This window comes from Aspergillus caelatus (assembly GCF_009193585.1).
Source record: "Aspergillus caelatus strain CBS 763.97 unplaced genomic scaffold BDV27scaffold_195, whole genome shotgun sequence".
NCBI lineage: Eukaryota > Fungi > Ascomycota > Eurotiomycetes > Eurotiales > Aspergillaceae > Aspergillus > Aspergillus caelatus.
In genome coordinates, this window is record NW_022475458.1 from 58,244 (window position 1) to 72,217 (window position 13,974).

Consider the following 13,974-nt stretch of genomic DNA (forward strand, 5'->3'; position numbering starts at 1 on the left):
TGACACCACAGTGGGCCCAATGAGCAACAAGAAACGCGCCTCACACAGGCAGGAATGCCGGGAAGTACCGGGAAGGATAAATGGGCCATCTAGATGAAACTCTTACCCGAGTATATCACCGGGCCAGGGTCGCTTGAAGAATTCCCCGGAGAATAAGTACGCCTGGTTGGCTAGCAAATCAAAGCAGCATCTGTTCGAGGCAAGCCTGCGCAACGGGACGGTTGGTCGATACAAGTCTATCACCGAGAAACTGGGCCGATCGATTGAAGCCGTGGCACACAAGAGCTTGTACAAGCTCCACCGTCACAGGTTGACGATATCATTGCCAACATGAGAACGGCGCCGGGGGGCGCGAAGAACAGGCTTTTGGAAGGTATTCCTCTGGTGGGGCTCTGAAAAGGTTGACCTGTTTCCGGAAGCCAATGCTTTGTCGACACTCGGAAGATCTTAAGACCCACTGGTGCTGGATTCGGTTTAGTTTAGACACAGGTTGACGGATGAAACCTTATCTCGCGGAACTATATTCCGTTAATATCGTTGGCTTGCCCTTGCCGAACCGAAATTCAAATGACGTCTTCATATGGGGCTACAGTACTGGCTTCCCCAAATATATTCGTCAATAGAGTTCTTCAAAAGTCAACCACGAGCATATGTCGTCTGCATAAATCGTAGGATTCGGCTCAGGCGGAAGTGGCGTTCCTAGTTAATTGAGCAGGAATTAGAAAGTATGACGAGTATATTTCGAAGCACCCAACGTAGACGGTGGTTATTACCTCGGCCTCTTGATTAGGCCGCAGTACATTTAAGTATCCCTTATATGAGAACCAGGAGTAAGCCCACTAAGCTACCATCAACAATTCATTCGTGAATGATCTAAATGGATTTTGTTTTTTTTTTTGAGTTACACTCGCATCAAGTATGACGCCTGCTATCAGAACAGTTGGGGTTGTGGGCACTGGTGTCATCGGAGCTAGCTGGACTGCTTTGTTCCTCGCAAATGGACTTCGGGTTTTAGTCTCCGATCCTGCTCTGAGTGCGAAGGATCACGTGATGACCTATCTGGAAGGGGTGTGGCCATCGCTGGAACAGCTGGGCCTACACCCAGATGCATCACTGTCTAATTGCAGCTTTGTTGGTGAAAGCTTAGACAACCATTGCGGAGAGGTTGATTTCATCCAGGAGGTAACGTTTTGGGTTGTTGTGACTAATATATGCTGGGCCTAAAAACGATTGACCCTTTTTAGAATGCACCAGAGAGACTTGAGCTAAAGATTAAGCTCTTCGCGACCTTGGATGCGAAGACACGAAAGGATGTGGTCATTGCTTCGTCTTCGTCCGGAATTCCCTCCTCGCAATTTATTGCGGAATGCAAGAACCCCCAGCGCATTCTCATTGGCCACCCGTTCAACCCCCCACATCTGGTACAGAATATCTTTCTTTCCAGGAAGACATCGAAGCCCGCTGACCACTCCTAGATGCCCCTTGTCGAGGTCGTTCCTCACCCTCGTACTCATGATCGCGCTATTACAACCGCCGTAGAATTTTATAAATCACTTGGAAAGTCGCCAGTCCATATTCAACAAGAAACCCCCGGCTTTATTGCCAATCGGCTCCAGGCAGCTCTTGTCAACGAGGCATACAGCCTGGTGCAGAGAGGTATCGTCTCCGCCGAGGCTTGTGGTATGCACTCTATGTTTTGGCCAATTACAAATGGCTGCGCTAACGCTTCCTACAAGATACGTGTGTTACTACCGGTGTTGGACTCCGATGGGCATTTACGGGGCCCTTCATGACCAACGTACTCGGCGGGGGCGGGGGCGAGGGAGGCTTCCGTCATATTCTTACCCATTTAGGGCCTGCTGTGCAGAAGTGGACACAAGATATGAACGACCATGCATTTGTTCCCAATAATGCTAACATCCAAAAACTGGACGATAGTGTACAGGAGATGCTAGCCAGGAATCCAATCCAGGAGGTTGAAAAACAACGTGATGAGGCTCTCGTTGATATAATCAAGCGGAAGCGCGATACTCTTCTCAGATAATACGTCAAGATGCCTATAGTGAAAGATGGATCAATGATTAATCATGTTTCATGTTTCAAATAGTAGCCTCATCTAGGATGTTCAAAGAAACTTCTTGGTGTATTATTATTATTAATCAAGTTTAACGTCCACAGAAAGCAATTTGCTATGACAGAGACATGTTCCCTATGCAGTGGACTTAGTCCACCGCCTCTAGGTGATCCCTAGAGGCTTTATTCGCCCTCCCCCCCCCTTTCCCCTCTATCATTTCTGTGTTCATGCTGGTCCTTTTCCTCGCCCGAACGGCCTGATCGAGAGCCGGTACGAAGACCTACCACTAGACTGGCGTATAGAAATAATTGCAAATGGCTCAACCCCCGATGAGATAGATACGTTTACGTTGGAGTTGGCTGCAGCAGGTATTTATACCTACTTCTACGCACCGGACCGTTGGTGAATATTGCCTTTTCATACTTGATAACCATGGCAGCCATTCATTACCTCGGTTTGGTGGTAAATGCAGTCAAAGCAATATTATACCTCTCTGTATGGCTGCACATTCATCTCACCTACTTCCAACCGCTTGATGTAGGCTGCTTTGGGCCCCTAAAGCGCGTATACGGACGGCTAGTACAGGATAAGATGAGATCACGCTTGAGTTACATAGTTAAACTTGACCTTCTTGAACCCTTCTCTCAAGCGAGAGCGCAGATATATGCTACCAGTAATATCTGCAGTGGATTCTCAGCTACTGGTCTTATTCCTTTTGAACCTGAGTGCGTGCTTTCTCAGCTTAATATAAAACTTCAAGCAACGCCTCCAGGTGGTAGACCTAGTAGTAGGTCCACTACTTCAGTACTAAAACGCCTCATAACCCGAAGGAACTACGGAAGCAGGAAACTACACTGAAAAGGCTTCTGAGAGGACGTACAAAGAGCCCCGACTCGCCTACTAAAGCTGTTATAGAACAGCTCTTCAAGGGGTGTTAATTACTTTAAATAAATGAAGCTACATTTGCAAGGTACGAAGGTAAGGAACTACGCGGTGCGCATGAAAGGGCGCTTAAAACAAAAAGCCCTCTACTGGGCAGGTTATATTATAACGCCCATCATGCATGGAATAAGCTTCCATCTTTCGACGCGATGAAAAATACCCAGGAAGCTGGACCTTCTGCCATTCATTTACATTCGGAATTTACCTCGGCGTGTTTGGTTGGGGCATTCAGGAAGGTCTAGGGTGACATATAGACCTGAACGATGTATGGATTTCCTGCATTTTAAACGGTATTTTGTTAATGGAGTTACAGGCCGCCCGCTCGATCCACTTCCCGCCTGGGTGCGCCGGACGGCCCCTACTGGAATATCAAATGATCTCATGGGATCAATTTTGATGTACCCCTTTGTTCTGATCATAAAAACTCTACAATATTATCACCGGGCTGGCTATTCCCATATATTGCTGTGCTATATTCAACACGCCCCCCTTTTCTCTCCATTATATGGAGACGGTATGTTCATGATAAACCATTACCTGCGGGCCGGATTCGCGTTCTGGGTCAGGGAGAAAAGGGTGACAGGTGACGCATTTACTCTCAGCGGATTGGAAGCGGGTGGTATGAGAAAGATGCGAAACTGATCCTCTGGGTAGGTTGATATTAAATCGTTACCCTCCAGGCTATTGACTTTCCATATTAGAGTATATAGAATTTGGCCTTCATCGCCATTGTTGTTGGTGCTTTTTTGGTTGTGGTCCTTGGAGTCGAATGTTGTTCGCTTTGGAATGGGACAAATTGCTTGGTCGTCCCCCTCTCCCACATTTTCTGGGGAATATCTTCGACCCCCAGTTCCCGTGTCCAGCGACTGAAGTTCATATCTCGATCCTTTGGTCATGTTCGCCGTATTCCACAAATGGCGGGATTTCAGGCCATCGATTCCATTCCCATCCAGATTAATACACCTTGTTCTGGCTTTCTCCAGTGGAGCGACAATTGATCCCGCAGTGTGATGCACTGCAAGATATCACCTGCCGCAAATGGACTTGCACCAGGTTTATTGCTGAGAGATACGAACCACGCGTTCTCTTCCGGTAGCTCAAGAATGCCGACGAAGTTATTTTAGCTCATAATAATACATGAACGACCAAAGGGGTTAGACATGGTGGTGTACCACTCCTCGTTTGGCTAGTGTATTCGTTCATGTGTTGAGATATAGTCGTGTCCGCTGCAACGTTTCCATACCGTATAATACGAAATCTTGAGAGCCCCGATGAACTTTCACCAGCGGAGAGTTAACAATCTTAATATTTGCCTGTAGCATTTACGTCCAACTCTACCCCGGAAAGGCGCCCTGGGACTATGGCTTTAATGAAGGCAAAATCCGATATAGACCTGTCAAAATGCTCGTCTGTCAATTCTCAAGAACGTAGCCTGGGCGTCTTATCACGACAGGGAGTTCCAACACAAAGACGGCACCCTCAATATCTTATGACGGTTTTAACATCAATTATCCGTCCGTAAGTTTGTAGTTCCCAGGTATAGTGCAAGAGACGTCGATCGTTTTAGGGTGCTACATTCATCGATACTTACTCCGTGCATGTTTATTTGGGATAACTTCCAATGATATAGGTCTAATTATTCTACTAACCTGTAGTTGACTGCAATATATTGATCTGTATAACCAACACCCCCTTGCCTTCTTTCCCCGGGAGTACCAAAAGCTCACCTCCAGTCACGAAATCTACCCTATGCTCCTGAGATCTGCTATATTCCATCATCCCAACAGTCGGTAACATCGGGACGAGAAATAAACGTCTGGTCAATTTGTCTTCTTCCGCTCACTCGCAGCTGGAATGATACGACTGAGGTCTCCAATTGGCAATGTCAACGGAAAGTCAACCGTTGCTAGCAACTGCACAAAGAGGAAGTACCAGCCAGGCAACGACCCCAAAGCCAGGCAAGCACCAGCAGCCTTCGAAAACAAAATTCATATTAGGTGTCTGTTTCCAAGCTAAACCACAAAGTCGCTCCGGTTTGCGACTGTGAAAGAGGGTATACGGTGTTTAAAGACTAACCTTCTTCAATGCTCGAGCCAAACCCAAGTTTCCATTCGCCAATTGCCATAATGTACCCGTGAGAAGGCAGAATCCAAGTACGAGCCCAAGGAATATGGCGACAAAGCACAGATTCGTTCGGAGGCTGCAAATGAGATATATAAAGCAGAGCAGACCCATGAAAAGCGTAAAGAAGCCTATTGTTATGTTTTTGTTAGCGAGGGTTTGTTTTCTACTTACTTTTTGTCCTGGGTTAGGACACCGACCATATGCATTATAGAATCCCGGATTTTCGGGGTTAGTCGGATCATATGCGGCGGCAGCATTATAAAAGGGCGTCAATGTCGTAGCATAGGAAAGCCAAAACGCCGCTACTCTTGTATCAGGGATAGAATCCACAGAATCCAGGCAAGACAGGCATACCGAAAGATGCGAAAACAACAAAGACGAAGGTGTTGCCCAGGAGAAACTGGAGTACGGAAGCAATAATTAAAATTAATCCTCCGAAAAAGTACTGGGAGCCCCTAAATACCAGTCAGCCAAGAACGAAAAAAAGTTGACTATTTTACCCACACAGTTGCAGCTCCAGTTCCAAAAGCACCTCGAAACTCCATCAATTCACAGGTAAACGGAGTTAAGGCAACAATGAAACCCATAATACCACTGTGTTCATCAGCTCGTTGGCCCGAGTAAGGACCCTAAATTAAAGGGAGCATTAGTGATAGGCTCTTACAGTGGTGTAGGATCCGCGAGGAAGGACTTCAAGTCTGGCCCGGAGGTGGGTGGTTTATGCATCTGCTCAACGGACATTGTTCCATAGGAATTGATATGGTCGGGTACAGCCGAAGCAACACCCTCTTCAGCACTGTTCATGGCGAGTCAAAGAAAGAACGAGATATAAGGTCTAGTAACTTGCGTAGGAGCAGGTTGGACACACTGATTTAATGTCTTGCTCCCATAATTTATAGAAGTACCTTAATTTGGTCAAAATGAAGTCTGACATAATCCAATGTTTTGCTACGGAAAGCGTATCCACCTATTACTCTGCAGCCACTCGGAATATTCTCTTACCATCCCGAGGAGAAGTTACACTTTAAAGTCCGAGCCGAGGTTTAGACCTTAATTCAAATATCCTTTCCTTATCCGTAGCATTTTTTCTCACGCCAGAAAGTTTCTTGAGGATCAACTTGTCAAAGTGGAAACTATGATGGAATAAGGATGTTGTAAGGCAGATGAATAACCAAGATATTTCTTCTTACACCCTAGAGCATATACAACGTTCGATGACGTTATCGACTTAGGATAAATACCTTATCGTCGCACCCCTAAGGACTTATTCCTCAAGTCCACGTTCTGTTCCAATCTTCCTAGGCGGTTACAGAAAACTCTTTATCGGGGGTTTAAAGGCTCATGGCCATACTGAGATTCAGGCTTATAAAGCCTTTAGCCTCGTAGTTGACATCCTCTACTATATAATAGTGGCTGGCAGTTCATGACGCTCCTTGATTTGCCTGACTAATGTGAGTGAAGTATATGTCTACTACAATACTAAATATTGAGCTATTGCGGACTACTATTTTCATATTCTGTGTGAGCCTTAAAAGTTTGGTCGTATTGAGATGCTTGATAGGCAGGAAGTTGTTGTGTTCAATCTTAGATAAGGTCATCTATTGGGGACAGCTCCACCTAAGCCTTAAAGGTGAGGCAAGTCGCGAATATTGATTGGGGTAGAACTCACCGTTTTTTATATTCGAATACCAGCCAAGACTTTGAATTTCGTCAGCTTGAAGGACTTTTCTTTGGCCTCGGATTGTCATCGGTTTTCCATGGTTAGTCAGAAATTTTGGACCTCGCTGAACTGGCCGACCTTATTGACATCCAGATTCCGGGGTGCGTTCTGACTTAAAAATCTAATCCTGGAGCGGGTTCGGGTTTAGCGCGGAATCCGACCAAATCTTAACGACATCTCACCTAGGCACCTCAAAGCCCTATACGGACCAGAAAATCGGAACCCCGCTGGACGCCGCGAGAGAAATAGCCAGGGATTCAACCATAACGGTGCGTCGGGGGAGATGCGAAGGTGGTTCAGCTGCCATAAGAATGGACATATCGCCACAGACTGCTGGTCGAAACCAAGAGGAAGCGCGTCGGGGGAACGCCAAGGTCGCTGGACGAGGAGGCTCTGGTCGACCAAATGAAGCAACCCTCCCCGAACGATACGGATTGGCTCGAAACGCCAGATCCATTAGACAATAGGGACACCGGAAAGATGGCTATCCAGCACCCAAAGTCAAGGTATAGCGGACACCTGTACGCGTTGGGAGGCGCCTTAACGTGCTATAGAGGTCTCCGGTCAACAAGACTAGCGATCCGCATCTCAGTGGATTCAGGAGCAAGCCATACCTTCGTGGCACGAACGTTGGCACAAGTAGGATTCTGGTCGCAGAGGCAAGCCCAGATACCCTTGGAGATGAAGCTCCCTAATGGGGACGCTTTGGAAACCAGGAGTATCTATAGCCTACCCCTACAGTTGGGAGGATGGCTAGGGAGGATTGATACGTGGGCGATCTATTGGACAAATACGATCTGATTCTCTGCCGCGATTGGCTGCGAAGTATGAATCCGACAATCGACTGGGAAATATCGGCAATGACGCTGAAGGATAGTAGAGGCCGGTCTTATCGGATCCGATCTACAGACTCAAGAGACTATGTACAAGCGGGAGTAGGATCGCTGAACCTTACCGTACTTGATTACCTGACGCACGTCCCCACCTGCCGCATGGATTTCTATATACACCGACCTTTTGACTTCAACTTCAAACCATCACAACTCCGTCAATATGGGTTCAATTAATAAGGTACTTACTTTTTTAAAATCCCTAGATCCAGGGAAATTATTTAAATATACAGAAATAGCGAAAGAATTTGGTATTAATTATACAACTCTCTCAAGATATCACTAGGGTATTATACATTCAAAAGAGAATTAATATAAAAACCAGTAATTACTCAATAGCCTTCAAGCCAAAACTCTTATAAATTATATTAATAAACTCTCTAAGAGAGACCTATATTCTATCTCTAAAATACTTCAGAATCTTGTAAAGGAGATCTTAGAAATAAAGTCTGAAAAGTACTAGCCAAACTATTTTTTAAAGAAATATTAAAATAAGCTAATCTCTTGCTATACTACTGAAATCCATTCTACACACAAGAGAGCTAATTCTGTATTTAAGTATACTCTATACTTTAAGTTACTTACCAGAAAAATCAAGGAATATAAAATACAGTCTAAAAATATATATTGAGATTACAAGTAGCGGTATGCTATGAGAGGTAGAGAGTTGCCGACCTTCTGTAGGTCTGGGGGGTAGCTACGGCCTTTATATACACGTTGGGTCAGGCAGCCCCTTTTAGTGGATCTGCAGGGTTCTCCTACACCCGGTAGCTCTCCTACGTAGCAGTACATCGTAGCCACGATCACAATATAATATAGATAAAAAAGAATTTCTTATTAAAATACTATTTAAGGGTAAAAGAATCTTTTCTAGATACCGCTATAAGTAGAATAAAATAAAGTAGTACCTATAAAATAATAATTATAAATAGAATGCTACTCTATAAGAACTGCGATTTGCTATTTGGCTGCCTTTTTCGGCAGGGAAATGATATCCAGCGTCCCAAGTCTGGGCGACAAGCGTGCAGATTGTATTTCTTTACTGATCTGCGGTGACAATATACTACTTCTGTGCTACCCTAGGCTGCGTTAACAAAGAACGCTACTGTCATGTGTACTACTGGGCTGCGATAATGTCCCATGAGTAGCAGCCTTCATGGTTAATGTCGTATCGGCTATTCCGTGTTAGGTTATTTCTCAATATCCCTGTATATGCGTCCTAAGCTAGCTGTCTGGTCATGCTGGATGATTGGAGAAGATGAAGCGTTATGGGCCGTTCTAGCCTTGTAAAAATACCCATTACAGTCTCTCGTGATTTAGTTACTCTTTGTATATTAAGGACACCACTATCCGTATATCTAAATCGAACTATAATCTGTTGGCTACCAAGCACATTATTTTCGTATCTAAGCGGACCTAAACAGCATGTCTAGTAAGTCATTACTACTACCCAACTTTTTGCATTTTCTCATGTTCCAGCAGCTATCATCAACGATACTACAACCGACGAAGGTGCTACAGGAGCGAATACTACAGCAAAAGCCGTGATCAGAGCTGACATATCTGAGATTACAAGTTCTCTCGCGAGAACAACGCTTCAAGCAAACCAACCATATATCTTTCTCAACACCGCTATCAGTGTAGCTGATGTTGTTGAAGAACTGTTCGAGTTACCGGCAGATCCCCCATCGTTGTATCTTGACCTTGAAGGTACCAATCTCTCGCGGCATGGAAGCATCTCGATACTTCAGATTTCTGTTCTGCCTCACAACAGGACCTATCTGATTGATATTCATATGCTGAAGGAGAATGCCTTTGCGAAAGCAGCAAGCAATGGTCAGACTCTTAAAAAACTTTTGGAAACGGAATCTGTTCCAAAAGTCTTCTTTGACGTTCGCAATAACGCTGATGCCCTCTACAATTGCTTTGGAATTACGCTTGCTGGTGTTCAAGACCTTCAACTGATGGAGCTTGCGACACGTAATTTTTCGAAAAAATATGTCCATGGCCTAGCAAAATGTATTGAGAATGATGCGCCGATGACACTATCAGAACGAAATGCATGGAAGCTTGGAAAAGAAAAAGGACTGAAGCTGTTTGCTCCAGAACGTGGAGGTAGCTATGAGGTATTCAATGTTTGGCCCCTTGCTCTGGATATCCTGAGAGTAGTGCAGGACATTCTTGAGCTCTATCACACTTTATGCGATGAGCAGCGGCGGATAGATGATGAAGCGTTCTACCCCTTAAGATACAACACAAGACGTCAGACGCCCCTCGTTTAAATACTGCATCCTTCTTGGTCCGGCTGATGTGGTGTCGCTGTCCCTACACCCAATCGCAATCATGTCTTCGACCAGGCCTGGCGAGGCTGAGCAACATCACAGCCATCGAATCGAATCATATGTGCGCCTTTTCATGTGTGGTGGCGGAGAGATGAAATCGAGGGAGGGTTTGCGACAAAAGGACACAGAAAATAAAAAAGGAAAAAAGAAAAGAAATTAGAGGTCCTGTTAGCAGAGCTATTCTTTAAAATAACTTCCTGATTAATCAAAGGCCCTTATAAAGCTTGGTTAGTAAAGCAGTTAGTATCTTATTTCTACCTATATACAATCTATCACTACTCGGCAACAATCTTAAAGTTAAATAGTTCCACAAAGATAATATATGTCAATTCAGGACTGCTTACCAATCCCCGAATAGGGGGGGGGGGCTTTCCTAGTATCTCACATGAGACGCACTCACAATAAGAACAAGCATTATAAACGCCATCTCTCTGTCTCTCCTATACTCTCTTATCTAAAAGCTGTACCTTGCCTCTAAGACAGAGAGCAAGACCACGAGCAGAAACGTCAAGATCCAAACATGCAAGCACAGCACACGTACGCAGTCACACGGGGTGAGATCTGAAGTTGCTAGATCTACGACAGACACGAAATCCTTGGGGTATGTAGGTACCGCAGAAAGCCTGGGGCGACGACCCCGGACTTACAGGTTTGAGTTGGAGCCAGCGTCTTCACGTGCACCCAAACTTACAGATTTCAATAGTACAATCAACGAAAGACTTGATAGAATTGATGGATATGATAGTATGAGCTAAACGACAGGAAGATGGGGCCTTTCCATAGGCGAGGCCGCGTTGCTACATTGCCTGATCTTCGTGGGATGCTCTCTATCACGCGTAGGCAAGCTCGGCAGCATCATGCATACCGGAATTTACCATATATTGCACTCCAGCCGTGTTAGATGGATAAGTTGTCCCATCAATCGCTGTGGCAGAAGGCGGAGGCAATGTAGGTCGGCCGAAGGAAATAATACGGGCCGATGACCTTGGTGAAAACTGGTTCGGTATCGGATTCGCTGTAGATGAGGGGGATGAGTAACTGAATGAAAGGCCGGGGTTGGGGTGAGTGTATGTCTACTTACCCGTAAAGATCACAGGGTTGGCTGGAGAAAAAGTATACCCATTCGCCCCTGAGAAGATTAGAGGTATGATCGGTTGTGGGGATAGAAAGAGAGCATACGGATGGTCCAGCGCCACAAGTTCATCTAAGTTGAGGACTTGATGGAAATCGTCAGTTGGCAGAGGGGAGCCATATGAGACCTAGATAGACTATGAGTATGGAATTCAGGTATGTAGTAGCCAGACATTTGACAAGTAAAAGATCATACGGACCCTAACGGTCTGGCCAACAACACTGGAGGTAAAGAGGGCCATGGCAGTTGTAGCCAGAAGAGACTTGTTGAACAACATATTGAAGGATATCAAGAGTAGACAATACTTGAACAGTGTAAGATGAACGGATGCTTGCTGTGGATGTAGGACCTGCTGTTGGGGGGATATTGTTGACCTTTAAATAATTGGAATGGAGGCTAGAGCTCGTGCCTTACTCCGTAGTGCGCTCAGAATATCGCTACCGGGATTTGCATCTACTTGGATCTAGCAGGTGTGATCAGCTGGCCGCGCCCATCTCTACTAGTCTGATGCACTATCAACAACTAAAGAGAACAATGAATCCATACAATCTCTGGCCTGCATATTTACATATTTCCCAGCCGCCAAGAACCCTAGACATGCAAGCCACAAACAGAACTCGTTCGTATACTTAATACATAGTAATTTCTATACACTGACTAAAATAATAACTCTTAATATGGCAAATGTCATTCGCTCGCAGGATAGCTATATAGGATAGTAGAAGGCATATAGCTTCTTATTTCTAATTTTTCCGCGTATTCTACTTCATGATCCGATTGGTGTTTTTATTTGTATTTGTATTTTATACTGTATTACTTACTAGAGTCGATTTAAATGTCAATATATGTACTACACCCACTAGCGAATTTGGCTGCACACCTGATTAGTGTTCCTGCGGGCGAGTGCTCCTCTCCACTAGCCAAAACCCGCCTTCGACTTGGGCTTCAACCACAACTGGTGAGTACCAAACTTTCAGAAATAATAAATAAGGCCCTCCAGAGTACGAATCTTCCATCAGATTTAAGATAGCTCTTGTGGTTGTTGAGATATCCCTGGTCAAAGTTCGGGATTTTGATGGTTTTTGTGAACGGAGATTATCTAAGCATACCGCTGGAATTTCATGGTCAAAACTAAACCTGTTTGGATTTTCGTGGTCAAAACTAAGCCTATTTCAGTCGTGACCGCCACGCTTACTGCTTTCAGACTAGGTATACTGATATTATGATCTATCGTCTTTATTCTCTGCGCACATTGTTTCAGCCCCTAATCCCCTCAATTATTTTCTCTGCAATATGTAGCTGTCTACCAATTACTCCATCCCCATGGCGCCCCCATCACCTATTCCTCCCGTACGCAAACGAGGGCGACCGCGTGTCTATTCCTCCACCGCACAGAAACAAGCATCCAATGTTGCCCAGCGGCGGAGAAAGCGACAGTCCACCCGTGCCGCTGAGCAAAGTGCTGAATACTATCAGTATTACACACCCACGGCTGCTGCGCTGCCTGAGCCTGATTCTTCTACTGCGACCTACTTCCCCCCGGACGAACCAACATTTCCTGCAGAACTAGAACCGCTGCTGCCACCTCTTAGTCCCCCGACGCTACCCGTTGACCCTATTCCCGATAATATACCCTCGATCGCGCCTGAGACTGTGGCATTGTCTGCCACACCTCTCCCGACTGTCTCTGTAGAAATTATTGTCCCGCGTAGTACTTCACCGAATCGCTTGGACTCGCCCGATCCCGAGATCCTCCTAGCTGTACAGGCCCTTGGGCAGACCCTGACCGATCAACTGTACACCCACCATGGCTGCTGTGTACACTGCCATCGCCAACAGGAGACTCAGCATTCCACTCAGCATACAGATTATTCGGGCCTGAAAAACTACCTGGAACGGGTACTAACCGAGGGCAGATTTCCGGATGTTCTACGGGTCCCGATAATGGCGCGGAGGAAGGACCACCTTGCCCGTCAGGTCAGTAGTGAGCGGAGGCAACAGGTATATTGTGGTATCTCTGCAGAGCTATCCCATGCTGAGCCTGTCCATGTCTGTCTCGCGACCGATCATCACAGCGACACAGTAACGGAGGTGACCTTTGATATTGACAGTATCGTGGGGTTTGCATCGAGCCTTGCCGTGGCTAAGCAGGGAGTACAGTGGAACCCGACCCAGATAGCTGTATCTGATCTCCAGTCCAGTCTCCACCTCGATCCCCTGCCCGTGCAGTACCTGGATCCACAGGGCTGATCCCACCGGGCTCTTCGCGCCGTCCACGAGATCCCGCACTACACCTTTGGACAGCTGACTGGGTTTGAGAATATATCTCTTATCTTACTGTTTCCCCGGCTCTACCGGAAGGAGCAGCAGTCCAGCCGCCTCCGGGACCAGGACTTTCAGATCTGGATGGATCAGGTCTTGCTGCCTGCGATCTATCGGCACCACGACGGGTCTCTCGTACAGCATTATCCCTCCAGCTTTGAACATAGCCGACTGAACGGGACAGCCCACGGAGTCAAACCCCGGATGCAGCGGGTCGAGTCTACGGCGCGGCAGCAGCAGCTATATTATTTTCTCCCGCCTGATATGCTGCCGCAGATCTGGGCCAGCATCCTGGAGACTATCCAACAGCCCGGGCAGCAGCAGTTCCAGGATATTACCATTCTTCTCCAAGGAAAGAATCTGAAGACCCTGACCAAAGCTTCTACCTGGGAGGGGATGGTGCAGCTCTTCCAGCGGCACTGGGATTG

The 13,974-nt window shown here is 46.1% G+C and overlaps 5 protein-coding genes across 5 annotated transcripts; 3 read left to right on the top strand and 2 right to left on the bottom strand.

The window, feature by feature from the left end:
* Window positions 1-918: 918 nt before the first annotated feature.
* On the top strand, window positions 919-2,044 carry BDV27DRAFT_161280 (uncharacterized protein; the record flags this gene model as incomplete). Its single annotated transcript, XM_032073200.1, has 4 exons — window positions 919-1,182; window positions 1,245-1,421; window positions 1,476-1,680; window positions 1,737-2,044. The coding sequence occupies 4 exons, from the start codon at window positions 919-921 to the stop codon at window positions 2,042-2,044; spliced, it is 954 nt and encodes a 317-aa protein (XP_031923942.1).
* Window positions 2,045-4,836: 2,792 nt separating this feature from the next.
* On the bottom strand, window positions 4,837-5,944 carry BDV27DRAFT_161281 (GPR1/FUN34/yaaH family-domain-containing protein; the record flags this gene model as incomplete). Its single annotated transcript, XM_032073201.1, has 6 exons — window positions 4,837-4,989; window positions 5,093-5,268; window positions 5,338-5,442; window positions 5,495-5,595; window positions 5,645-5,734; window positions 5,805-5,944. The coding sequence occupies 6 exons, from the start codon at window positions 5,942-5,944 to the stop codon at window positions 4,837-4,839; spliced, it is 765 nt and encodes a 254-aa protein (XP_031923943.1).
* A 3,231-nt stretch (window positions 5,945-9,175) lies between these two features.
* On the top strand, window positions 9,176-10,032 carry BDV27DRAFT_161282 (uncharacterized protein; the record flags this gene model as incomplete). The annotated part of the gene is made up of 2 exons (XM_032073202.1): window positions 9,176-9,182; window positions 9,233-10,032. The coding sequence occupies 2 exons, from the start codon at window positions 9,176-9,178 to the stop codon at window positions 10,030-10,032; spliced, it is 807 nt and encodes a 268-aa protein (XP_031923944.1).
* A 978-nt stretch (window positions 10,033-11,010) lies between these two features.
* Window positions 11,011-11,501, bottom strand: BDV27DRAFT_161283 (uncharacterized protein; the record flags this gene model as incomplete). Its single annotated transcript, XM_032073203.1, has 4 exons — window positions 11,011-11,107; window positions 11,174-11,221; window positions 11,272-11,351; window positions 11,424-11,501. The coding sequence occupies 4 exons, from the start codon at window positions 11,499-11,501 to the stop codon at window positions 11,011-11,013; spliced, it is 303 nt and encodes a 100-aa protein (XP_031923945.1).
* Window positions 11,502-12,547: 1,046 nt separating this feature from the next.
* On the top strand, window positions 12,548-13,474 carry BDV27DRAFT_161284 (uncharacterized protein; the record flags this gene model as incomplete). The annotated part of the gene is made up of 1 exon (XM_032073204.1): window positions 12,548-13,474. One exon carries the CDS (start codon window positions 12,548-12,550, stop codon window positions 13,472-13,474), a length of 927 nt encoding a protein of 308 aa, XP_031923946.1.
* Window positions 13,475-13,974: the final 500 nt, after the last annotated feature.